The sequence below is a fragment of the Amblyraja radiata genome, chromosome 34, assembly GCF_010909765.2.
Source record: "Amblyraja radiata isolate CabotCenter1 chromosome 34, sAmbRad1.1.pri, whole genome shotgun sequence".
NCBI lineage: Eukaryota > Metazoa > Chordata > Chondrichthyes > Rajiformes > Rajidae > Amblyraja > Amblyraja radiata.
In genome coordinates this window covers 15,152,588-15,180,314 of record NC_045989.1, presented here as the reverse complement: position 1 = coordinate 15,180,314, position 27,727 = coordinate 15,152,588, and the positions used below count along the sequence as shown (strand labels likewise).

At 40.3% G+C, this 27,727-nt stretch overlaps 1 protein-coding gene across 2 annotated transcripts in view; it reads right to left on the bottom strand.

Moving 5' to 3' along the window:
• The window catches only part of unc13c (unc-13 homolog C), a 378,167-nt gene that overhangs the window by 342,874 nt on the left and 7,566 nt on the right, over positions 1–27,727 (bottom strand). For both annotated transcript variants that reach the window (XM_033050677.1, XM_033050678.1), the window contains exons 2-7: positions 26,909–26,938; positions 18,459–18,558; positions 13,764–13,881; positions 11,482–11,605; positions 9,500–9,567; positions 3,378–3,453 (exon numbers count right to left, since the gene is read on the bottom strand). In XM_033050677.1, the coding sequence (XP_032906568.1) occupies positions 3,378–3,453; positions 9,500–9,567; positions 11,482–11,605; positions 13,764–13,881; positions 18,459–18,558; positions 26,909–26,938 (516 nt within the window). The remainder of the gene's footprint in view (positions 1–3,377; positions 3,454–9,499; positions 9,568–11,481; positions 11,606–13,763; positions 13,882–18,458; positions 18,559–26,908; positions 26,939–27,727) is intronic.

The following is a 27,727-nucleotide window of genomic DNA, read 5'->3' as shown; positions in this document are numbered from 1 at the left end:
CATATTGTGTTCCATATAATTTACAATGTCATTCAGACTTAATTTTGTAAGACCGAGCCATACTTTTGTTTTACTAGACCATGCTTTTGTAGAAGAACGACTCCATTTGAGATTTGACTATTAGACTTGACTATTAGCTCTTTCACCCTCCCCTCTATGATCCGATATAACGGGGGTTTACTGTATTACAAAACATCAGATAATTACATAGTGGTACTTAAAGTCTTTCATTCCTGTAGTTGAAACCTGTAAAGGAGTGATACCTGACACACTGTAACCTTTACTAAGTGTTTATTAAATCACATGGCACACACGTCCTAGCACTGACTGCATCCAGCCTTCAGGCGTACCGGGACCAAGTGGGAGGAAACAAAGGGAGGATATCACAGTTATACTAATATGATGGGGCGTGGTTAATGGTGATGAGGTAGCTACATTATAAGTTGCATGCATAAACCATCTACAAAACCATTTGAAATGAACATCTTGTGACAATTGCCTTCATAGAGACCACATCATTATGACAACCAAGTCACAGAACAATATTATGCCAGCTGTGTAAAACAAAAATTAATACCTTCATTCAGGGGTTCCCAACCTTTTTCGTCCCGTTTACCCCTGACAACTTTATTAGCACATACCAATGTTATTTCACTTATTTATGGACAACTAATGATGAACAAATACCGGTATACCAGAACTAAACACAGTCAGTCAAAGAGAAAAAATATGTACAAATCCAGAATCAACAAATTTACCCCTGGGTAGGTGAAATTTACCCCAGGTTGGGAACCCTTGCCTTAATTAGTATCAATAGACACAAGAGAGAACAGAGTGGGGAAGAGTAAAAAATAGTAGGAGACAAGTAAACACAATGTAGATTCAAGAAAAAAAAAGAGCATGCAAGAGAAGATACTGTAGAAAGCAACATATTGGTATGGAATAGAAGATTGTCTGGTTAACAGCAAATAAAGTAGATATAAACAGCTCTTTATCTGGTTGGAAAGGTATGAGTGGTATGTGAAAGGGACTGGTGTTGAGGCTTCAATTTTATATTTTTTCATTTAAGGGATGTGAGCTTCACAGTGAGACGAGAGACCACAGATGCTGAAACAAACAAACTGCCGGAGCAACTCAACGAATCAAACTACCTCCGTAGGGATGGTAAAGAATTGTTGACGTTTCTAGTTAAAACTCAAAACTCTGCATCAGAACTGAGAGTGGAGAAGGAAGATAGCCAGTATAAAGAGAAGCGGGGGAATGGTGAGGCAGTTTCCAGTAAATGATTGGTAACTGAGGAGAGCAGATGGAGCAAAGGAGGAGGAGGGAGAGAGGTGGAATTGGGAGACAGAGGCATGTGAAGGAAGTCCAAAAGAGGCAGATGGAGCCAGGTTAGGATAAATATGGAGACAGTTGCTGGAGAGTGATAAGCGGGTGATCAGCGCAAAAGCAACCAGTGCTGGAATCTGATAAGAAAAGTGATAATGGGAACCGTTTAGGGTGAAGTGAAGGGCAGATGGAACCAGAACCAGTGGTGGGTGGAATCCAGTGGCTAAAACGTGTAGGAAGGAGGTAACCAGGATTGGGGGGGTGGGGAAACGCATTTGTGACCATTAAGGGTCTACTCGGATGTGGAGAGAATGTATCCTCTTGTGAAGTATCAATAACTAGGGATTTACTGTTGACAGAGAGGAATGCAGAGAGGAGGTTATAATCAGATCAGCCATGATGTTGTTAAATGGCAGAGGAGTTTTGAGGGAACAAGTGGTCTACTCCTGCTCCATATTTGTATGTTCACAGCTCCTGGGATATGAAAAACATTGTAAAAAGGTAGACAAAAATGCTGGAGAAACTCAGCGGGTGAGGCAGCATCGATGGAGAGAAGGAATAGGCGACGTTTCGGGGTGACACCATTCGACTGATGTCGGGGGGGGGGAGGGAGAAGAAGAAAGGAAGAGGCGGAGACAGTAGGATTGTGGGAGAGCTGGGAAGGGGAGGGGAAGGAGGGAGAAAGCAAGGACTACCTGTAATTGGAGAAGTCAATGTTCATACCGCTGGGGTGTAAACTACCCAAGCGAAATATGAGGTGCTCTTCCTCCAATCTGCGCTGGGCCTCACACTGGCAATGGCAGAGGCCCAGGACATAATGGTCGGATTCAGAATGGGAGGGAGAGGGGGAGTTGAAGTGCTGAGCCATCGAGCGATCAGGTTGGTTATTGCGAACTGAGCAGAGGTGTTGGGTGAAGCGATCGTCAAGTCTGCGCTTGGTCTCACCGATGCAGAGAGTTGACACCTGGTCTCACCAATGTAGAGTTTAGCATTTCCTGCGGTTGCAAGGGAAAGTACCAGGGGAGGGGGTGGTTTGGGTGGGAAGGGACAAATTGACCAGGGAGTTATGGAGGGAGCAGACAGCAGACTGTGGAAAGCAGACAGGGGAGGAGATGGGAAGATGTGGCCAGTGGTGGGATCACATTGGAGGTGGCGAAAATGTCAGAGGATTATATGTTGTATGCGAAGGCTGGTAGGGTGGAAGGTGAGGTCAAGGGGGACTCTGTCCTTGTTACGAGTAGTAACAAGTCACCTATTCCTTCTCTCCATAGATGCTGCCTCACCTGCTGAGTTTCTCCAGCATTTTTGTCTACCTTCGATTTTTCCGGCATCTGCAGTTCTTTCTTCAAACAAACATTATAAATGTTACTCTTCCTTTACTTATCGTGTTTAACATATACTCAATATATGAGATAATTAGGATGCTTTATTCAAGAATAATTTACTTGCTCTAGGGTGGCAGTGGCACAGCAGTAGAGTTGCTGCCCTACAGTGCCAGAGACCCGGGTTCGATCCTGACTACGGGTGTTATCTGTTTGGAGTTTATACATTCTCCCTGTGACCTGTGTGGGTTTTCTCTGAGATCTTCGGTTTCCTTCCACACTCCAGTCATACAGGTTTGTAGGTTAATTGGCTTGGTATCAATGTAAATTGTCCCTTGGTGTGTGGAATAGTGTTAATGTGCGGGGATCGCTGGTCGTTGCGGACTCGGTGAGCCGAAAGGCCTGTTTCCGCACTGTTTCTCTTAACTAAGCTAAATTTTGTTTTTGCTTGCTCCACGGTTAGGTCCATCTTCTTCCAGCATATTGACACTCAGGGAAACGCATACTGCAAGTTATGTAGGTTATCTTGGGTTAAATGGCTTGACACTGATCACGTGGTCTGGGTCAATGAAGCTTCCAAGACACTAATAAACATTTCAGTTTCAGATTTCAATATATATAGAAAAACTGAAATTAATGAGTGAAACTTTCTGCCACAATTTCTACACTATGGTTATTTAGAGAAACCTGGTAGAAAATTGACTGAAGTAACCAGAGTATACTTACAATTTTGTAGAACAGACAACGATGATTCAACCTGGTTCGGATAACTTTTCGAACGCATTACATCTTCATTGGCCTCCTGGAAATGAAAACGAGCAAATAAAAAATATCCTCAGTTCAACTATCTCCATACACGCATCAACCACAAATGAAACGTGACCTCTATTAAATCTTCTTTCAATGTACATGTGCTCTGATGTGAATTGCCTTGTGGATGGAATGACACCATGTTGTGTACATAATGCATTATTCTTAAATTCCTCACGCTATTTTTGACCATCTTCTCTTTCATAATAAATATGCTAATTTCAGAATGTTGTTAAAGCATGTAATTTCAATGTAATTTCAAGGCTGATGAGAACTTAGGCAGGTCTTTCATAGCAAGGTTTTCCTTTGTCAACTATAACCGTCAAACAAGCCGAGAAATGTATTATCAAACTCAGAGTATTCAAACAAATTGGATAAATTCATGCAGGTAGGCTAACATTCATATATGTGGAGGCTGTAACATGACAGTTATTGAATCATCTCCTTAGGTGTGTGTGACTGAAATATCTTGATAGTCTGGAAAATGGAGTGGACTGCACTAACATTTTTGCATAACATTAGTTTTTATAAGAAGTGTCCTACACTTTATCCAAATTATCCAAATACAAAGTAGGCGGGGTAATGACGAGCTGGAGATCAGGGCCTCTAATGGCATATCATGGTGCAGTTGTATAAGTCACTGGTGAGACCACATTTGGAGTACTGTGTGCAATTTTGGTCACCCAGCTATAGGAGGGATGTCATTAAGTTAGTTACAGTGTAGAAAAGTTTCACCAGGATATTAATTTGCAGGCTTGATTTAAGGGCTGGATAGGCAGGGACTTTCCTCTTTGGAGCATAGGAGGCAGAACAAAAAGCTTTTCACTGTACCTCGGTAAAATGTGACAATAAACTAAACTGGGTGACCTTATTGTGGTGTACAAGATAATGTGGGGTATGGTTAAAGTGAACGCTCACAGTCTTTTTCCAGAGTAGAGGATTCCAAAACTAGAAGGCATAGGCTTAAGGTGAGAGTGTGGAGATTTATCAGGGATCTTAGGGGTAACATTTACACCAAGTTGGCATTCAGAGCTAGTCCTATTTGACCGCATTTTGCCCATATCCCTCTGAACCCATCCTATCCATATATCTGACCAAATATCTAGGTTTAGATATACTTTTGGGTTTATGTATTTTGAAAGTAGTAATAGTGTCTTGCTTCTATACTTTCCTTTGGCATCTCATTCTAGATATGGACTTATACTCTTATATATGAAACGAGCTGCCAGAAGAAGTAGTGGAGTAAATACAAATACAAATTTGTAAACGACATTAGACTGTTTATGACTATGAATATATTTTAGAGTGCTATGGTTCCAATGCAGGCAAATAGCGTTACCTCAAGCGAACACCTTGGTCGACATGGATGAATTGGACTAAAGGGCTTTTTCCCTCCTGCATAACTATGATTGACTGGAATTGCTGAAATGTAATCAGTAACTAGAGCTATGATAATAGTGCAAGGAATATGCACAGCCCGATAATATATCATGGGTGAAAGAATCAATGTAGTAACACTTGTATAAGAGTCAAGAAATGATGTTGCAATAAAGGTATGATCCAATTGCCTACATGTGCAGTCAGTTGTTAGGGTAACAAGATAAAACCAAATGAGAAAGCAGTGCACCACTGAACAAAACAAATGTTGTAACATATTCCTAATCTGTTCATTCACACACACTTTCATTGCAAATACAAACTAATTTTTCATATACCACTGCAATCATTGATTATAATGCCATGAAGTAGAGCAAGATAAATGTTTTTGCAACAAAATATAATTTATCATTGCATAAATAAAACATAAAACAGTCATTTATTAGTGTAAAAAAAACATACTCATTGCGAACATGACTTCATATTTTGTACCTTTGGAAATTAGATTCTGCATTAGCTAAGAACTTCAACATCCAGTTCAGCCCAAGGGATCAGTGCATAATGAGTTAGAAAAGCTTTCAAATGAGCATAAGATTGCAAATATCTAATGGAGATGTTTAAAGAAACGGATGGTGACTGAGTGTGTGAAAGTCTCTCATTTTCTGGTGGCCTTAAGTATGTCAGCCTTGTCACTTACGACTATGGGGAATGGAAATATATTTAAGAAGGCAACATAACTATGGTCACAAGATGACAGAATGATATTATGAACCGTACTTTGCAAGATTGATCCTTATTATCAAGCATGTTTCTTATATATATATTTCCATCAGTTATATTACACATATAGAAGAGTGAAATATTCACTGTATCCTAATACTTGAAGAGGAATCAAGAATATGATGTCTCAATAAATATCTGATATTGCATTGTTGGTTGTGCAATCAGTAGTTTGGGATAACAAGTAAAAACAACTGAGAATGCAGTCCAATACAAAATAAATGCTGAAACCTTCTTATAACAAAGTCACAGACTGATAATGAAAATTGTTGGTTTTGAACAAGTCACAATCCGAAACAAACAAATTTAAATATCCTGAAGTACCTGTAAGCAATTGCCTCTGGATTATAAGCATAAACCAATACCCATCAGTTAAATGAGAAATACATCTATGCAATACTAAAATATGTCTGTCAAACGCTAAAGACTCTGCATACAAAGATTTCCAATTGCTATTCTGAAGCAGTTCAATAAATATTTAAAATGTTGTTAAAGCCACAGTCATTTGCTCATGATCATGGCATCACTGAATCTCTATAAGAACAGGAATAACAGAAATGCATAATTAGAAAGATGTCATGGAAACATATTATCACTGATTACACACAAGGAAGCATAGTGGTTATCTCAGCAGGTTAGTAAATTAAAGACCATTAATATACCAACAGGAGATCAAATCCCAGAATTGAGGTGAGAAACTTAAATTCAATTAAACAAATAAGTCTGGAACAAAAAGCAGGTATCAGTTTAACTGATCAGAGGAATACTGAAATATCCAAATATGGCTTTCTGTTCTTGAACAAATACAATGTTACTTTCCTCACATAATGGCCATCATACAACATGCTTTACCATTAACAGCGCTCTAGCATGCCACTCAATACATCGAATCATTACAAACACTGTTATGTATTAAATGTAATTAAGACAAAGGTACATTCCTCCTCATAAGCATTTATGGATTTATACAAAACTAGGAGCATCATTTTTTCCACTAGTAACACAGACACCCCCAAACATAACCTGTCCCACCAAGTGGACAGACTGAACAGCAGTAGGGACAGCCCGAGTGATACCAGCTTGAATGTGTATCTATGGGCTCATGGGCAAAGAGACTTTATGATTATCATTCACTTAGCAACTGGATTAGTTTCCCTCCATGTTCAATCATACTTGGAAGGAATTTGATGTCCTGCTCCGCAAAACATGATAAATACTATAGACAGGGTTCTTCACTGTCTGTCACCAACAACGGTTAGCATAACAGTAATTAACCATTCTGGTTATGCCCTGAAAAAGATAGCTGCCAATTTGGCTTGTGAGAATACCGGCACCAAGAATAACTTGCTCCACTTCATTCTCACCAATTTACCTGGAGCAAATTCAGAACCCTCTCAAAGTCAGTCGCAAGGAAGGCCATCTTCATTCCAAGGAAAACAAGCTGAGCTTATCTCTCCTCATAATAAAATTATTTCAATGTGTGCAACATCTCTTCTGCACTCTCTCCAGCACAGTCACGTCCATCCTGCAATGTGGGAACCAACTTTTATATTCTATGCCTTCTTCACTACGTTATCTATCTTAGCTGTCAACTATTAACTGGGGCCTTTAGTTATGTCTGTTCATCAACACTGCCTAGGGCTGAACCATTTACTGTATATGTTGTTCCTATAATCTTTCCAAATGCAGCACCTCACACTTGTAAGGATTTCCCTCGCACAAAGTTAATCTCCTAATCAGTCCTTGTCTTTCCCAAATCCCAAAATCTATCCATCAGAAATGACTCCAATCATTTATTTGTCATTGACACAGGACACCAGTCTGTAGTTGTCTCTTCAGTCCATTTTTAACTAGGGGACATCATTAGCTATTCCTCAGTCTTCTGATACCTCACCTGTAACTAATGTAGATGAAAAACCTCCATCACCAGTCCTAGATATCTCCTCCCTTGCTTCTTATAGCAACCTGGCATAGAGGTCACCCAGCCATGAACATTTATCAATCCTTATGTATTGCATAACATCTGATATTTTCTTCTATTTTTGCTTTTGGTAATTATTTATACTTAACTGTGAATGGTCAAAATCTACCCCACATTGGGATGTTCTGGAACACAGCAAGTCAATACACATATATTAAATGGCAAATTATTCGAACCAGACTGCACAGATCAACAGTATGCTAAAATATTGGCATACTCCACAATTCTTCCAGTCAGGTGCTACACCAGCACACAGAATAAACAATAATAACTAAAATACCTACTGTGGAAAAGTTAACAAATGTGCTTTGCTCATAACATTGATTATTTTGCACTAATCGCCTTGGATTATTTTCAGATTATTTAGTTGGACATTTCATGCTTGTGGCAAGTAATGAAAGAAAGAATATTGAAGCTGGACACTAAATGACAATGCTCACTACACAATGGGAAAATGTTCAAATTCAGGTTGTGGTAGTGAAAAAGTAAAAACATTATTACAAAAATCACAGTCCTTGCAAAGAAAAGCAGGCTTAGGGCGAGGAATGGCAAACAGAAGCTACAATTTAATTTTATTTTCTCACAGCTTTTGGTGTCATTATCACAACACGTTGCCAAATAAAAGGAAATTCTTCATGATGTATTTATGCTAAATATTATGCTCACCGACAGGCTGGAAATCAACAACTAAATTATTCTGCTGAAAGATTTAGAAAACACATTCTTATTAGACATTGAAGTCACCTTTGCATTGCAATGCGGGCTTACTGGTGCAACCCAGATCACAGAGGGAGAACCGTTGACATTGCTACCACTTCAAGATCCACTTACAGAGTCCTTCTTACATGACCTTCGAAGGTGCAGTAAAACTGATAATCCACTAACTATTCTCCTTCCTACTCACGCAGCCCCCAGTTCCCATGCTCCCTTCTCACTTGCTAGAACCCCAGCGCCTGCACCCCTTGTCATCTTACTAGTTTCACTGGACAATTTATTATCGGACTGCAACTAAAGAAATGGAAATAAGTGTATGGAGGCATTATTAAAAGGTCTGGAAAACCCGCTTGCAACCAAAGTCCCAGGCAGGCAGGATTATTGTAATTTTACTATATTAATGATATTTTACCAAAAGCAGGAACGGGGTACTGATTTTAGATGATCTGCCACAGAAGGTAGTTGAGGCCAGTTCATTGGCTATATTTAAGAGCGAGTTAGATGTGGCCCTTGTGGCTAAAGGGATCAGGGGGTATGGAGAGAAGGCAGGGATGGGATACTGAGTTGGATGATCAGCCATGATCATATCGAATGGTGGTGCTGGTTCGAAGGACAGAATGACCTGCTCCTGCAAACTTTTTTCCTATGTTTTTGTGTAAATAGCACGGGAAGGAGAGATTCCCATTTACAAACTTTCCTCCACCCTGGCAAAAGTCCTGCAATCAATTTTTCAAAAGTGCAACTTCAAGTACTTCATGTGGACAGTCATATACAAATACAGCTACATTTGTCTGAGACTTTAATGTAATGCAGATTTTCAATTTTACAAAATCCCCAGTACTAATATAACATAACACATTTTTACACAGAGAGTGGTGAATCTGTGGAATTCTCTGCCACAGAAGGTAGTTGAGGCCAGTTCATTGGCTATATTTAAGAGTGAGTTAGATGTGGCCCTTGTGGCTAAAGGGATCAGGGGGTATGGAGAGAAGGCAGGGATGGGATACTGAGTTGGATGATCAGCCATGATCATATCGAATGGCGGTGCAGGCTCGAAGGCTACTCCTGCACCTATTTTCTATGTTTCTATGTAACAACATCTGCAAACATGGATGTTAGGAAATATATACATTCAAATTCTGCATTCTAAATAATGGAATTGCCATATACAGTAGACGATATATACCTGTTCAAGTTGAGCATTTATACTGTGAAGATGTCCTATTAAGTACTGCGCCTCATCTTCTGGTATTTCTGCAAAATAAAACATATATTATTTATTCATGGGAAAATCACAAACTGCTAAATTAGTATTTAAAAGCCATTGAGGTAAATCTGAAATCTTTTAATTGATGGCAAATAGGCAGCAACACCAAAATCCTACCGTCGGACTTATTCTTTAAAGGATTTCAAGTAGTGGTAATTTGGACAGCCTATTACTTTTCATTGTATCCACAGTTCATTGAATTTAGTCATCTTAAATTATACAGTGAAACTCTGGTAAAGTACTGTCCCACCATTCTGAAATCCCAACAGTTCTGCAAATAGCTCAGCATGCACCATTCCTTATATTCTGTTTAAATTAACGTGCCCCGTTTCCCCCACTTTCTTTAAACCCACCAGAATCCCCATTTCACATGCTCCCTTAAACTCATCAGGTTAACTCAAAATGTATTACATTACTGTGTAGTGTCTAAAACTACAATTAATTAAATGTCTCTTCGGTATTAATAAAATAATAAATACCAGTTCTGGATATTTAACCTCCTCTGGTATTTGATCCTCCTTCATCAAAAAGTTCATAGTTACGGTATTCTGTTTACCAACTCTGATTTTGGTTAATTAAGTTAAAGTATTTTAATGAAACACTTCAACATACATCTCCTCATTGGATCAACATAAACTTTGAAATATATATTGTTGTAACACAATATTCTGCATCCTGGTATTTTCTCAGTTGCACTTGTATATGGCATCATTGTGTTCATGTACAGCATGATTTGACAGGATAGCACACAGAGTATTTTCACTGTACCTTGGTATATGTGACAATAATAAACCAATACCAATTCCTTCCAGGAATACTGGAGCTTACCTATCACTCACAACTTCACAAAGATTTCAGTTTGATTATTATTAAACCGATGTTTAAATACGTGTTTTTCAGATGATTTATGGGTAATGTTGCCCCCAAGAAAATGGAAATCGAACAAGTAGTTTAGATTAAACTGCTTCACCTGGAATTAATTTCTTGAACAGATTGATTTTCACTCCAACATGGAGGAAGTTAGTCATTGCGTGGAACTTAATTTCTATAACCATTTAAAAATAAAATTAACCTGTAACAAATTGTATCAGCAACTACCTAGGTTAGATAAAGTCACATTCAATGATGCATAGTATTAAAATGTGGAAAATGCACTACTGCACAATTAGTAGTTGAATGTATCTATGTTACTGAGGAACATCAGCCTTACCAAGAGATTTGGCTTAGGTATAGATTTATTATTGTCATGTGTATCGAAGTACAGTTAAAAGTTTTGTTTTGCATGCAATTCGTTCAGATCAGATATTATACATAAATACAATCTTGTCAAACCCAAATATAATAAGTAGAGCAAACGGAAAGATACAGAGTACAGAATCCAGTTCTCAGCAATGTAGCATACCAGGTAATCACAGGTAATCAAGAAGCTTTGAATAATGATATAAAATAAAACAATGAAGGTAACAGTAAGAAATAAAGCTGTAGACTGGAGAAAGGTATCATTAGCATGTTCGGGTTCCACATTTATCCCATTTAATACAGTTGCATTGTTTATAGAACAGTGGACATTTTGATAGATCTTGGTACAAGGAGTGCGCAGTTAACATTGTTCCCAATGCTTTCATTAATCTTTGACGGGTGAGGATAACATTTAGTATACTTTACCCACATTAGCTTCCTCAACACTTGCTGCAAGCCCAATTTGGCAATGTTGTGGATTAGAACATTGTCACTATGCATTAAAGCACTTGAAAGCATTGCATTCGCTGTCACTCACTGCAATGGTATTGAATTCTCCCACCCAGCACACCTTGCCCCTTCTTGCCCTCTTGTGCATTTTGTGTAAGCACTCAGCATAAAAGTTGTTTCATAACGAATGAAACACAAACATGTTCACTTACCAGCAGGTAGTTCAAAGTAGGTATCCAATAGAATTTCATGAATCGTGGGATTTTTTGCACCACAAATTTCATTCCCATTTGTCAGAACTTCAGAATTTAAGTTCCACCAAATTCCAGCTTTTTCCTAATAAAAATGTACACACATCAACCAGACAAATCAATGGATTATTGGCAAGTGTTTTAATAAAACAAGATATTTCATCAAGAGCACAAGAAACCAGACATATGGTGCAATGCTGCAAGTACACAAAATACCATCTATACACATTATCCCAATAGTACAAATCCACAAATATAAATTTTATGTCAGTCTAGAAGTTGCAAATGCATCTTTACAAATATATAGGAAAAGTATTGCCATGTCATACATTTTCATCAGTCCAAGCAGGAAGCCTCCATCATTCCAGTCCCCGAGAAAAATGAAGTGACCTTTTACAATGACGATCACTCAATAGCTCTAACATCAACCATAATAAAATGCTTCGAAAGGCTGGTTATGTCCCACATCGCCACAGTCCTTCCAGACAATCTAGACCCCTTGCAATTTGCATTCAAGAAAAAATAGATCTACTGAGGACACCATCTCCCATGCATTACATTGATCTGTAGATCACCGTGACAAAATAAAATCACCTATGTCAGGTTGTTTTTCACTGACTACAGCTCAGCCTGCAACACGATAATACCAAATATGCTTATGACTAAACTTCTGGACCTTGATTTTGGGGCCTTCACGTGCAACTGGCTTCTCGACTGGCGTACCTCAGGCATTTAGAATTGGTCATAACGTTTTCTCCAGCTTTATCCTCAATACAGGTACTCTCCAGGGTTGTGTGCTTAATCCCTTGCTCTTCTCCCTGTACACCAATGACTGTATCACCAAGCACAGCACCAACTCAATCTTTATGTTCGTCAATGATACCACTGTTGTCGGCCGGATTAACAACAACAATGAAACAGAGTACAGCAAAGTGATTAACCATTTTGAGTCATGGTGCCAGAATAACAACCTAGCTCTTAATGTCAGCAAGATGGAAAAACCGGTTGCTGAACTAAGGAAACAGGGAATAAGCACTTCACAGTTAACTCTACCTCATTCAGTTAGTCCATTATTGAACTTGCTGTGTTTGCATTCCATCAATCACCTGTTCACAATATTTCTTTAGTTTACTATACAACACCGGATGGCGCCACCTCGCCAGTAGTCAGTCTGTCCTTTCTTCTTTTGTTATTTTTAATATGTGTTAAAAAATGTTTTAGTGTTCCTTGGTTTGTTTTAAGGGGTTTGGGGGGGCCATTTTTTCAATCTCTTACCTCGACGGAGATGCGATTTTTTTTCCGTATCGTATCTCTGTCCCCACTGCGGCCTAACATTGTGGAGTTGGCGGCCTTTCCTGGAGACCGTTCTATCCTACACAGCAGAGACATTATTTTTCCAGAAGCCAATTAACCTACAAACCTGCACGTCTTTGGAATGTGGGAGGAAACCAAAGCACCCAGAAAAACCCCACTTGGTCACAGGGAAACCCCCACATGGTCACAGGGAGAAGTACAAACTCTGTATAGACAGCAACCATAGTCAAGATCAAACCCAGGTCTCTAACGCTGTTAAGGCAGCAACTCTACCGCTGGCGTCCCCATTCATTCTACTGTTTTTAGATTTGTCATTGTATTCATGGTGTCCTTATTGCATTGACTGTTTATTCGATGAGCTTCATGCAAAGTAGAAATTTAATTGCCACCTAATATCTATGACAATAAACAAATCTGAATTTGATTCACTTTTACATTAAGGATTACAGTACAAACAAACAAAACCCTGAAGGAGACAAAAAGAGAGAAGCAGAGAGAGAGATATGTCATTGAAGAATATGGGGTTTCATTTAAATTAAAATTTGGGTTTTTATAAATAGATGCACATGTGAAAAAATATTCTGATGATTTTTACACATAACAATGGTTTGCACAGTTAGAATTAAGTATGAAATTCGTCTTGAAGTTTCCCAACTACTGCATGGTACCACAGTAATAACAGCTTAAAATCTTATGCAATACAGTATATTAATGCCAGGTTCATCTTATAGAAAGTGTAAAATTGGTTGAGATAGTAAAATTGTGATCCTTTTACTTAAATTGTAAATTTCTGAATAAATTACCAAATTCCTTTACAAATCAGATGCAGCACAGCAGCTTTGCTGAACACTTCTGACAATGGTTAAAGAAGTAATGTATTGTTTCAAAATTCAAATAATACATTTCTCACTTAGATTTTAGTCACTTACCTCAGTCGCATGTTCAACTGTTCTAAGAGGAATCCACACAGTACCCAGAAGATCATCCCATAGCAAGCCTTTGTTCCACACTTCAACAACAAGACCCTTTCCTAAATCATTAATTTCACTGTAAGAGAAATATTAGATTTTACATATATTGAGCACATCAGCAAATCACATTTGTAATTATCAAGTACTAATTGACCACATTCCTTTGGAATACCTCGGGGCAGAAATGTGGCTTTGGTTCAGTTTTTCATTCATCTACAAACCAAATACATGCAAAGATATTAGCTGTCAAATTGGCTCGCCTCTTGAATATTTAGTTCCACTGAAGTCAGCATCACAAATTAATCCACTAGTACATTGCCTTCTATATCTGCTTTCTTCCCCACTACAACACCAACACCTTTGATGTTTATAATTGTTGCAAAAAGCACAGACAAAAATAATCTGCCATTTCCCACATTTGACAACAAAGATCTACAGAGGACTTACTCATATCTTTTCTCAGAAAATTTAAATAAATATAGTCAAAAAGCTTATTTGGACAGCAATGTTCCATAACATTCTAACTACAATCAGCCAATTTCAAAATGTTAAATAGAAAAAAACAGGTCCTTTGATTTTTCTGAATGGGAGGAGTCACTTCCCCATCCCAAAAAGATCCCGCTTTGTGTGTTTAGTTCAGCTCAGGTTGGTATCAGGCACCAAACAAGCAAGTCATGCCACAGACTGTGACTCACCACTCATCAAACAAGAATACCACCTTTAGAACGGTCAGGTATTAACATGTTTTAAGCACGCAGTGTCAATGTGGTTTTAGATTAGCTGCTGCAGTCTGGTTGCTTTTGGGTGTGGCTTTCATTTTAAAGAATTCTTTTCTGAAGTTCTGCATCAGTTGGCCGAGGCACTGATACTTCAGATTACATTGCCAGCACAATATATTATCCCCCCAAAAAAGACAATTTCATCAAGATGTACAATTTAAAAAAACAAGTCAACTGAAACCTTGTTAGAGCTTAAAATCCACAAACCCAAAATTCTGGCAACAGCCTACTCTGCATTCGACAGGTTTTAACATTTGATCCTGTAACCCAGTGAACAGAGCACCAACTACACAAACACAAACTACCTTTGCATAAAATGATCCACAAAAAGATTCCTATCATCTCCTATTGCACCACCACAAAATCTCTTTAAAGGGTGGTGGTTCTAATTGTTTATGACTTTGTCTCCCAGGCTCAGAGATGGTGAACAATGCCAATAAAGTGTGGAATATCCATGGGTCCTAAATAATCAAAGTTCATTTATAGTACTCTCAGCTAAAACCCAATGAAGATAGCTGGACCAAACTTTTGCAGCATGGATATGTTTTCTGGAAACCAAACACACAATGAAACCTAGATAAGCAAAAATACAATGAAAAATGTACCCCAAATGAATTTTTAAAACTAAGCTTCAGCTATTCTCTTGGTAAACATTATCAGGTAAAATTCTATTGGAACACATTTATAATATCACCAAAGCAATTTTAGGCACTTATTCTTTAAGCTTCACGAGAGTCATAGTTATACAGCAAGGAAACAGGCCCTTGGGCTCAACAGCCATGCCAACCAATATGCGTTGTCTACACTTGTCCCTCTTGCCTGCATTAAGATCAGATCGCTCTAAACCTTTCCTATCCATGTACCTATCCAAGTGCCGTTGTGATAATAACTGCGGCAAGTATCCCCTCTGGCAATTTGTTCCATATACCTACCACCCTCTGGGTGAAAAAGCTACCCCTCAGGTTCCTATTAAATCTTTCCCCTCTCAGCTTAAATCCACAGTGCCCTCCATAATGTTTTGGACAAAGACCGGCGGTTCATTCTACGGCAAGACAATGATCCCAAACACACTGCTAAAGCAACAAAGTTTTTGTAAGCTAAAAAAGGTCAATTCTTGAGTGGCCAAGTCAATCACCCGATCTGAACCCAATTGAGCATACCTTTTATATGCTGAAGAGAAAACTGAAGGGGACTAGCCCCTTAAACAAGCATAAGCTAAAGATGGCTGCAATATAGGCCTCGCAGAGCATCACCAGAGAAGACACAAAACAACTGGTGATGTCCATGAATCGCAGACTTAATGCAGTCATTGCATGCAATGGATATGCAACATAACTACTTTCATTTACATGACATTGCTGTGTCCCAAACATTATGGTGCCCTGAAATGCAGGGGCTATGTATAAACACTGCTGTAATTTCTACATGGTGAAACCAAAATGTATAAAAGTACCCTTTATTAAAATCTGACAATGTGCACTTCAACCACATGTGATTTTTTCTATTACATATCTCAAATTGTGGAGTACAGAGGCAAATAAATAAATGATGGGTCTTTGTCTCAAACATTATGGAGGGCACTGTATGTTCCCTGGTTCTTGATTTCCCTACTCCGGATAAAATATTTTGTGTATTTACCTTATCTATTACCCTGCACTCCAAGAAATAAACTCCTGGCTGGCCCAACTACAGCATCTTTGTAAATCTTCTCTGCACTCTTAACAATATGCTCAACAACATCCTTCCTAAAGCAGGGTGACTAAAATGGAACACAATACTCCAAATTCAGCCTCACCAATGTCCTGGATAGCTTTAACATAACATCCCAACTTTTATACTGAATACCCAGACTGATGAAGGCTAGTAAACAGATAGCCTTCTTAACCACTCTATCTACTTATGGTGCCACCACTTTCAGGGAACAATGTATCTGCACTCCAAGATCCATCTGCAACATTCCCCAGGGTCCTGCCATTCACTGCGAAGGTCTTTAGCATCCCAAAATGCAACACCTCACACTTATCTACATTAAACTCCATTAGCGAATTAATGAGACAATCTTCCATGACCAAAACTTTGCTGACTATCCCTAATCAACCCATCTTTCCAATTCCCCTCTCCATTATTGGTAAAAATATTTCACACATGACAAGGTCTTAACAAAATCTCCCAAAAGGCTGCTATCTGCTGTCACCTATCATTAGCTGGTTGAACAAATTAATGATACTCTAGTTGCATTTCAAGGGCAGGTACCCTGCTTTAAGAAGGTCAGGTGTAAAGTTGACAGGATTTCCTGAAATAGAGCTGATCTTTCCTTTTCCAGAATTATTCTGAAAGTTTCTCTTTGCTGGGATTTTAACTCAAAGGCAACTTATCCCATGAAAGCAAGGTGTCACGACATCTCTGATCTACAGAGTGCATTTTCAGACCCTTGTTTAAATTCACCAACCACATTTATCACTAGTGCATCAACACAGATCACAGCGCACATCCTTCTACGCTGGATATAAATTCACACTTCAACATCTTCCTTTAAAAAAAAAAAATCTATCTACCTGTGACGCCTCTTTCAAGAACTATGTACCAGCACTCCTGGATCCCTCTGCTCTACAACATACCCATTCACTATGAAGGTCCCAACTAAACTTCCCAAAATGCAAACCTTGTACCTATCTGCATTAAACACCATTAACCATTCCTCAATGCACTTGCCCAACTGATCAAGATCCTGCTCTTATTTTTGACAACCATTTTCACTATCTACAATGCCACCCACTTTAGTGTCATCAGCAAATTTACCAATCATGCCTTCTATATTCTCAACCAAATCATTGATATAAACCACAAACAGCAAGGGCCCAGCACGAATCTCTGAGGTACACCACTAATTACAGGCCTCCAGTCCAAAAAGCAACCTTCCACCATTACCCTACTTCTTTCAATGAAGCCAATTCTCTGTCCAGTCGGCTAGCTCTCGCCACATCCCATGTGATCTAACTTTCCAGCCTACCATGCAACTACTATTTTAAATATTTGTGTATAAATTAATGTTTCAAATGTAAATTGAACTCAGGAACCTCTCCCAATATAATTCCATTATACAATAATGCCAAGTGGGGTTCAAAAATGTAGAGACATATCATATATCTTTAGCTTATTAGATTCAGTGTAATAGTGTTACTGAAGGTCTTCATACATTTTGGGATGATCTTTTCACTTAATTGAACTCAACATATCAAATCACACTAGATCCATCCTGGCACCACCTGTTAATTCTCACCCTATCTCCAGGCTGCACACTCTTGGCAACCAACAAACTTGAGGCCTCATTTATACAATCATCTCACTCCCAGAACTGCTCCCAGAAACTAATAATTCATCAAAAGATAATAGGAGAAAAAAAAGCTGGAATCCATTTAAATAATTTTAACTAATTATTTAACTAATAATTCATCAAAAGATAATAGGAGAAAAAAAAGCTGGAATCCATTAAATAATTTTAAAAGTTACATGTCAAACCACTGTGCATTTAATTGAAAACTTGAAACAAGTTTTGCCGCACTTACCTTTTTAACTATGTCCAGATCTAGCAGCGCCACTGTGATATAGCAATGTTGGCTGGCAAAACGCCAAGGAGCCAGTTACAAATTGGTCTGGTCACCAAGATCTGACAGACCAATTCTCAACTTTATAAGATGAAATAAAATGCTACAAGAGAGCAACCTCTTGAAGACATAATGCAATGTGCAGCACATTATATCATCACAGGCTCATCTGTTGTATTCTCACTGGTCAATTACTATATGTATGGTATAGCTACGTCTATTCTTCATTCTGATATAAAGAACAACAACCACAAACATTTTAAACTTACAACATATAATCTTGTTCCCAACTGGGCTCATTTCCTCGTCTTGTCACTGTAGTACTTCTTACATTTTGAACTTTTAGAGTTACATATGTATTCAATTTATCTGCAAAATAAAAAAAGTTAGCTGCAGCTTATTGCAAAAAATATTCTCAAGTATGATATTGCATTACGTTTAAAAAATATCAAACTTCCTGATGTGGGTAAGGCAGTGAATGTTATCTATCTAGATTCTAGAGGAGAATTTGATAAAGTCCTTCATGGTAGACTCATCCAGACGATTGGAATGCATAGAATGTACAATGACTTGATAGTTTGGATTCAGAACTAGCTTACCCATAGAAGACAGATTCTAGTGGTCCAAGTGTTTTATTCTGGCTGGAGGTCTGTGATCAGTGGTGTTCCATAGGGATCTGAGCTAGAACCTCTGCTGTTTGATATCATCTTTATTATATATATATATATATAAATATAAACACATGACATGGACGCAACTTAATTTGTAAGTAAGTTTGTAGACAATACCAAAATTGATGGAGCTGTGGACCGTGAGGAAGGCTGTCAAAGGATATAACAGGATATAGATCAGTTACAGATAAGGGCAGAGAAATGACAGACGGAGTTTAATAGTAAGATTAAACGGGAACTTACCAGTTTGAAGTTTGATCTGTATTTTATGAGTAGTTACGATGAGGGATTACGTGAAGAACCCCGCCACGACGCATGCGTGTCATTCTTCAAAGCAGCGGTGTGAAATCACAGATAACTGTAATGACTAAACATAGTAAGATTAGAGAAGAGATACCAGTTAAGTATATGATCAAGGGTGGGAGCGGAGGGCACGTAATCCCTCATCGTAACTCCTCATAAAATACAGATCAAACTTCAAACTGGTAAGTTCTCGTTTAATCTTACTATTTTACTTCGGAGTCACGTGAGTGACTACGTGAAGATTTTAAAGCTCTGTGATTTCATGCCGTGGAAACGAGTCCATGCATCACGTCTGCCTTGATGACTGTAGGAGGAATTGTGTTAACATAATTTGGACATGAATTCGACATTGAAATCATAAAATTTATTAACACAAATTTATAACCCCTTTTTATGGGTTTAAATTAATTTACAGAACTTAAATTTGTTTCTGCAAACGTTCCAGGTTTCATTACTGGTTTATTGTAAAATAATTGGAATGTTTTTTCCCCCAGACCATCCTGCTGCCTTGAGGATTTGGTCCATTGGTACATCCAACTGTATCCCTGCCGATGTAGCTGCAGCCCTGGTGGAATGAGATTTAAAAATATTAGTATCCACCCCAGCCTGTGTTAGCACCTGTTTCAGCCATCTTGAGATGGTCTGGACCATCACTCTTTTGTGTGGTTGGTAGTGGCTGACCAAAAAGTGCCTTCTCATTGCCTCTTAGGATTTTCGTTTTCTCCATGTATAACGACAGATGTCTTACTATACACAGACGGTCATCTGTTGGGTATGACCTAAATTGTATATTGAGGCTTGCTGATCCCTGTCTGTTCTGCTTACTAACTCATAGATATGAAACGTAATATTTTCTGTTGAGCAAGTCATGTTGTCCAGTCTTAGTTTATGCAGTGACTGTACCCTCTGTGCTGTGACCAATGCCATTAGCATGACTGTTTTTAATGTCAGTCTGTGTAGGGACAGAGCTGTTGCTGGAGACCAATTCCTGAGCATCTTCAGGATAATACTTACATCCCATATTTGGGAGTATCTGGTTCTTGGGGGATTAGTATTAAAAAATCCCCCTCATAAGTTTTGTTACCAGTGGGTGAGTCCCAACAGAGTAACACTCTGTCCCCTGCCATAGGTAAGTCGATAGGGCACTTCTGGCACAGTTGATGGCACTGTAACTGTGCCCCTCATCATAGTGGAGGCCTGCCAGATATTCCAGAACAGACGGGATGTTCATGTCTCTGTAGGTGATGTTGTTTTTATGGCAGTGCATCGCCCACTTCCTGATATAGACCAGATACTGTTTTTTGGTTGACTGTCCTTGGGCCGCCGAGATCATGTTCACTGTTCGGTCCGTCAGTCCCAGTTGTAGTAGAAGGTACACAAAATTGCTGGGGAAACTCAGCGGGTGCAGCAGCATCTATGGAGCGAAGGAAATAGGCGACGTTTCGGGCCGAAACCCTTCTTCAGACTGAAGAAGGGTTTCGGCCCGAAACGTCGCCTATTTCCTTCGCTCCATAGATGCTGCTGCACCCGCTGAGTTTCCCCAGCAATTTTGTGTACCTTCGATATTCCAGCATCTGCAGTTCCCTTTTGAACAACCAGTTGTAGTAGAGGTGTTTTTAAAACTCTACAAATTAATAAGTTCAAATGTTTATGGCATGGGTGGCTATCCCTTGTTACGGGATGTAGCAATAAATCTGGTCTATGTGGGATGGTGATACATGGTTCTAATACCATGTTTAATACCACTGGGAACCATGGTTGAGTAGGCCAATCGGGTACTACCAATACCAGACGCAGTCTTGTTGTACTTTCCTTAATACCCGACTGATGAGACAGGAAGGAGGGAATGCGTAAATAAACAATTTCCCCCCCAATGCAGCGAAAATGTAATGGGCGCTGCTCTGGCAGCAGCCATGTCATGCAGCTCGTCAGTTTTTCAACCTTTTTTTATTTTTTTAGTATGTTTTAAAGTCTGTATTTAATGTTTCTTTGTGTGTTTTATGTGGGGGTGGTGTGGGGGGGTGAGGGGGAAACCGCTTCGGTCGCCTCCTCCACGGAGAGGCGAGTTTTTCCAGGTCGCCTCCCCCGTGGCCTAACATCAAGGATCGACGCGGCCTTTCCCGGAGACGCGCCCGGGGCTTCAGCGGCGGGCGCAGCGTGGACTCTCGGCGTGGAGCGGGTGAGCCCTCGCTGGAGGGGAGCGCTCCGTTTCGCTGGCCCGGGGCAGCCGGCAGCCTGAAGTCGCAGCCTGAAGCCGCGGTCTGCAGAGCTCCAGCTGGTGCGGCGTCTACAGCCCGGGATCTCACGTTGGGGACCCGGGGGAAGAAGAAGCCATCACTGCCGGCCCGCGGCCAACTTCTACCGCGGGTCCGGCATGGACTTACCATCACCCCTGGAGGGGAGCTTCGACCAGCCGGCCCTTCAGTCTACGGTGCTTCTGGCTGCAGCGGGGACTTTAAATCTTGACCGCCGGCCTGCGGCCTACAACAACTTAAAGCCGCGGTCTCCGGTGAGGAAGAGCCGATCCTGGACTGACTCTGGACTCAGGTCCTGACCACGGGGGGGAAATGGAGGAGGACTGGCCAAATTTTGTGCCTTCCACCACAGTGATGATTGCTGTGGTGGAAGTTTGTGTTACAGTTTTATTGTGGTTGTGTGTTCTTTATTATTGTATCGCTGCAGACAACCCAAACTTCCACCAGCCTGGCTGTGTGGCAATAAATTATATCTAATCTAATCTAATCTAAATGCATCTGTCGCCGCTGCCCCAGGGTCTGGTTCCCATGAAACATAATTTGATAACTGGTGGTTAAGTCTGGATGCGAATAGATCGATATCTGGTGTTCCATATTTTGCTGTAATATCAGCAAATACTTTTCTATTCAACATCCATTCGGTGTTCTCATTAAATTTGCGTGACCTGGTGTCTGCCACTAAATTTAGTCTTCCTGGTAGGTAAGTGGCTGCTATCCAAATATCTCTCTGGATACACCATTGCCAAATTGTATTAGCCAGATTGTCACATGATGTCGATTTGTTTCCACCCATGTGGTTAATGTATGCTACCACGGTGGTATTGTCTATCTGTAGTCTAACATGCTGGTGATATGATCCAGTACAATATGACTTTAGGCCATGGAATGCACCCAACATTTCCAGGTAGTTTATGCCCAGTGTGAGTAATAATTATGCCTCCTGAGCAGTCCATCTACCTCCACAGCTGGTGATGGTATTGGTGGCTCCCCACCCAAGTGCACTGGCATCAGTTTGTAGTACCATGGAAGGGTTACTGACAATGATTGGATTGGAACAAAGCCAGATGTTATCTATCCACCATTTTATTCAATTTTAGCTTGATTGGTAGTTTCATAGGTCTGTCAAAGTGACCTGCATTAATTTAGAGTGCTTGTATTTTTGCTCTCTGTAAGTTTTGGTAATGTAGAGGTCCAAATTGTGTGGCTGGAAAGGCAGCCACCATTTGCCAATTACTTTTGCTACCAATCTGATGGATGGTTTGCTGATGTCAATGAGGTTATGCAAGCCTCTATTAAATCTCTAGCCTTTCCCTTAGGCAGAGTCACCAACATGTGAACTGAGTCAATGGTGAAACCCCCAAATAGTCCATAGTAGTGGAAGGCGTTAGTTTAGATTTAACTGGATGGATAATAAATCCCAGTTTTTCAAATAACTGTTTTGTGGCTGTTAGTTTGTTTGGCCAATTCCAAAGTTTTGCCCACAATGAGTATGTCATCTAAATATGCCATGACCATGTGTTTACGTTCCGTAGAAACGCTAGGGCTGGTTTCAAAATTTTTGTGAACAGCCTGGGGCTGATGGCCCATTTGGCAGTGCTTTATATTGCCAGAGTTGCCCATCCAGTTGAATTTTAAGTAACATCTGTGGTCACCTCGTATAGGCACTGAATAGTAAGCATCTTTTAAATCGATGCTGGCCATGAAGTAACCTTTGGAAATTAATTGTTTAGCAGTAACAAAGGTATCCATTTTGTCAGATCTATGGTGATGCGACAACCACCATCTTTTTTGTTTTTGATAAATATATTGGACACGAATTCTAATGGTTCGTGTTGAGTTTTCTCAATTACACCTTTTATGTAAAGCCGCTCCAGTTCAGCTTGCGCTTTTGATTTTTCTTTATCAGAAGGCACGAACATTTGGTTCGGTATATGTTGAACTGGAGGGCTGTACTTGTGTATAAACTCTATTGTATATCCCTGGATACTGCTTAAGATGTAAGTATCGGTTGTTAACATGCTCCATGCATTCAGAAAAGAGTGTAGTCTCCCCCCCAATCTCCATGCTCCCTGTATTTTGTAGGGAACCAGACCCACCTACCTCCATAGTTACCAGTGGGAGGTTTACTTCTTTTTGTAGGTTCTTCGCTGCTGTTGTTGCACTGGTGTCTGGATTTTCGGTTTGGTTGGCGTTGGAGGTCCCCGCATCTTCCAAGAAGGCCGGCCTGGGCCATGGCCTAAAAAGACTCATGTTTTGAATACCGGGCCTTCGAGCTTTCACCAGTTCTGCTGGTGGGTGCGTAGGGGTGCTGTCTTTGGCTGTAGTGTTTGTTGGAGTCCATTTTATTAGTCCAGTAGGTTCTCTTGTTCCTGCACCCCTTGCACACTTGTCTTTCCTTCTGCGGACCCCTCTTCCAGGTCAGCCCAGAACTGACCCGCAGTGCTCCCCTCTGATGAGGTAGAAGCACTGTGCAGCCCTTCAAGAGATATTGCTGTGGGTTTATCATAGGGCCCACAGTGACCCGACTCCATCTCCTGGAGTCTGTCACATTGGAGCAAATGCTCCACACACCGCTCCATCCGGCTCCAGCGCTCTCGGTCGCTGGTCGCCCGCGGTTGTTCAAAGTCGGACTCCTCTGAGTCCACGACCTTGTTTGTATTTGTGTCTAGCCTTTCCGCCCAGCTGCGTGGATCTGGCCGGTGCAGAGGTGACATCGGGCACAGCTGATCCCACTATCGGTGATCCGAGTGCCGCTGGCTGCTGCTGGCTGCCCGCTGCTCCGCGGTCCTCCCTCACCAGCTTTGTCCTTACTGCCCTGCCGTGGAGTGGATCTGGCCGGTGCGGAGGCGACATCGGGCACAGCTGATCCCATCTAGCCCACCAGCTTTGTCGCAGCCCGTTGGTTTCTCCACCTGTAATTAGCATGGTAAAAACACAAAAAAGACCGCAGCTCTTACCTGCAGGTCCAAGTTAAAATTGTCGCTACGGGGGAACGTCGTTCCACCCCGTCTCCTGCCGTTTTCGACTTGTCCAAAAAGTCGACGGCCCCATTTGAATAGTCTCCCGCCCGGCTGTGGTGTTCTGGCCGGCGCGGGACCAAATGTCGGCACAGCTGATCCCTTACGGGGCTTGTGCCTTCAGCTGCTGCTGGCTCCCGCAACTTTGCGGTCCTCCCCAGCCAGCTTCACTCGCAGCACTTGTGGACACTATTTTGTCCAGCTTCCCCCCCCTGTGTAAAAACAGCGTGGGGACAAAAACTACCGCAGAGTAAATCACTTACCTGCAGGTCGCGGTTTCAAACTTTCCGCTGCGGGGGACGCTCCACCCCGCCTGTCGTTTCGCAAGCGTGAAAGCGATATGACACGCATGCGTCGTGGCGGGGTTCTTCACGTAGTCACTCACGTGACTCCAAAGTAAAATCCAAGCAAGTGTGAGTGCTGCATTTTGGAAGGATTAATGCAAAGACAAAGTATATCATTAATGGTAAGAACAGTAGACATAGGAACCTTGGGGTCCAAGTTCATAGCTCATGGAAAGTGGTAACACATGTAGAATGGTAAAGAAGGACATATGGTATGCTTGTCTTCACTGGTCGGGCCACAGAGCATAAGAGTCAAGAGGTCTTGATGCAGCTTTACAAAATATTGATAGGACAAGTTTGGTGTATTGTGTGTAGTTCTGGTCACCATATTAAAGGATGTACAGACTTTGGAGAGGTTTACCAGAGTTCTGCCTGGATTATCGACTATTAGCTAGGAGAGGTTGGACAAACTTGCTTTAATTTTTCTGCAGTGTCAGCCACACAGATATGCAGGGAATGGAGGGATATGGTTCATGTGCAGGCAGATGAGAGTAATTTGGTATCATGTTTGGCAAATACATTGTAGGCCAAAGGGTCTGTTTCTGTGCTGTATGATTCTGTTTTATCTTATTTGGATGAAAAATGAGGCATATCATGAATTCAAACATCATGATCAAACAATTTAATCCAGCAATGAGGATTAGAAATTGTTAATGTAGTAGATCAACTCCATGGTAGACAAAAATGCTGGAGAAACTCAACGGGTGAGGTAGCATCTATGGAGCGAAGGAAATAGGTGACGTTTCGGGTCGAGGCCCTTCTTCAGACTGATGTGGGGTACTGATGTGATGTTGTCCGCCCATCCCCACATCAGTCTGCCCGCCCCCCCCCCACCTCCACATTAGTCCCGCCCCCACATCAGTTTGAAGAAGGGTCTCGACCCGAAACGTCGCCTATTTCCTTCGCTCCATTGATGCTGCCTCACCCGCTGACTTTCTCCAGCATTTTTGTCTACCTTCGATTTTCCAGCATCTACAGTTCCTTCTTAAACAGATCAACTCCATGATCATTCCAAAGACTCTGAAGTCCGTGATGGGTGAGTCGGGGCTTTCAGGCGTGTCCTCCGTCCTTGGGGAGCAAGTTCTTGGTCCACAGCTGGCAAGTCGGGCCTACCGGCATGCCATTCCTACACTTAAATTATATATTTTTTATTGCAACATGCATAGTTCACCTGCAATGTGATTGCCAATATCGTGAAAAATATTTGTTCTAACTCACCCACAAATACACAATTTTTTTACTAACCTGTTTTCCTCTGAAATTGTGTTGTTTAGGGGCCAACATTCAAACTGCATTATTTATTTTCATTTGCCATCTTGTGTCTCCAATGCACCCTGACTTTTAGATCTGGACTACTTTAACCATGGAGATAAGAGTCATGATCAACTTGCTGACTTCCTGACTACACGCGATGACCTATCTTTGTCACACCTCATGGTTTACTGTTCACTTTTGCATTAGGGAGTGGTGCAAACTCAAGAGACTTTATCGTTTTCACAAGTCTACAGAGAGAGGGAGAGTTCTTGACTTTCATTTGGTGTTTAAATGTCAGCACATCAACTGTTAGTCGATCTAGAGATAACCATTCAGTTCCTCCAGCATATTGTTTGGTGCTCTGGGTGGATCTGCTAGTTCTAAAACAAAAGATCTAATTTTTCAAAAAATTATTGTTATAGATCTTGAGCATTATCAATACCGCAAACCTACTCCTGAAAATAGGATGCCGGTAGTTACATTAGATATTTCTCAATCACTATATTAACACATACAAGCGACAAAATAAAGCCAAGAAGAAAAACATATTATATACTGTATGTTATGGCTTCAAACAGGTCTTGGCTAAAATTAAAAAAGCAAGAAATCAGCTTGTATATCTCCTGCGGCATGGCTAATATTGGTAAATTCAAGCCAAAGATGGAAAGTGCTTGGCACATGTTTTCTAGACAAATTCATTAAACTTTCAGTGTTCTAATTTTTGGTCTCCATATTTCAGTCTCTTTTTCCTAAGCCCAGGCTCACCACATGTCAGTAGTAGGTCTTTAAACTAATCTTGACTAAAAATCAATATATTTGAAAAAACTGTGCTGTATTTAAATAGAAAGTGACATTTGACAAAAGAAACATCTTACCTGATGCTCCATGCAGTTTTCCTTGTTTAACTAGACAAAAGTAAACAGAAATGTTAACATCTAAAAATGCGCATAATATATAAGCTAATTTATTCATTCCAATGAAACAAAATGCTGCAATTTCCATGTCATAGTTTTCCATTGTAATTTTGTTAGAAATTGCATATTGATAGGATAAAGTAATTTACAAAATTGGTAAGCTTTTTGTTAAATTTGAATGGAATTCAGTTTTGCCCAGTTTTATAGGTATTTAATTCAACACACCATCCCTACCTTGGGACATCACATACAAAATTCATTTCTAGTTGGCCTCAAGTGTAATACAATTGCAAAAGATATTCCAAAAATATGTCAGTTATTTTAAATGTTAATTCTAAATAAAAGAAAACTCTAATGGCTGAATTCAAATCAAAAGTATATAAAAGAAAAGGTGAAATGGATTATTGACATCCACAAGTTGAAGGCACTCAACGAATTAAGGTAGTTGTGATTGCAATGACAAAATTGCAACAATCTTGTCACAATCATCATGATTTGAGGTCACTTTTAAAGATCACTGAGCACACAGATTTGGTGTATGATTCATAATTGTCACATCTACAGAGGTTCAGTGAAAAGCATTGTTTTACACCTTCCATTCAAATCAGATACTGAACATGAATGCAATCAAGCAAAACTCAAGTACCATAGGTGGAGTGAACAGAAATATACAGAATGCAGAATATAGTTTTCACACCAGTTCCAGAAAGAAAGACCACTGTTCGCAAAGAAGTAGAGGAGAATCAGACTGCTCCACAGCTTATGTAAGGACCGTTCAGA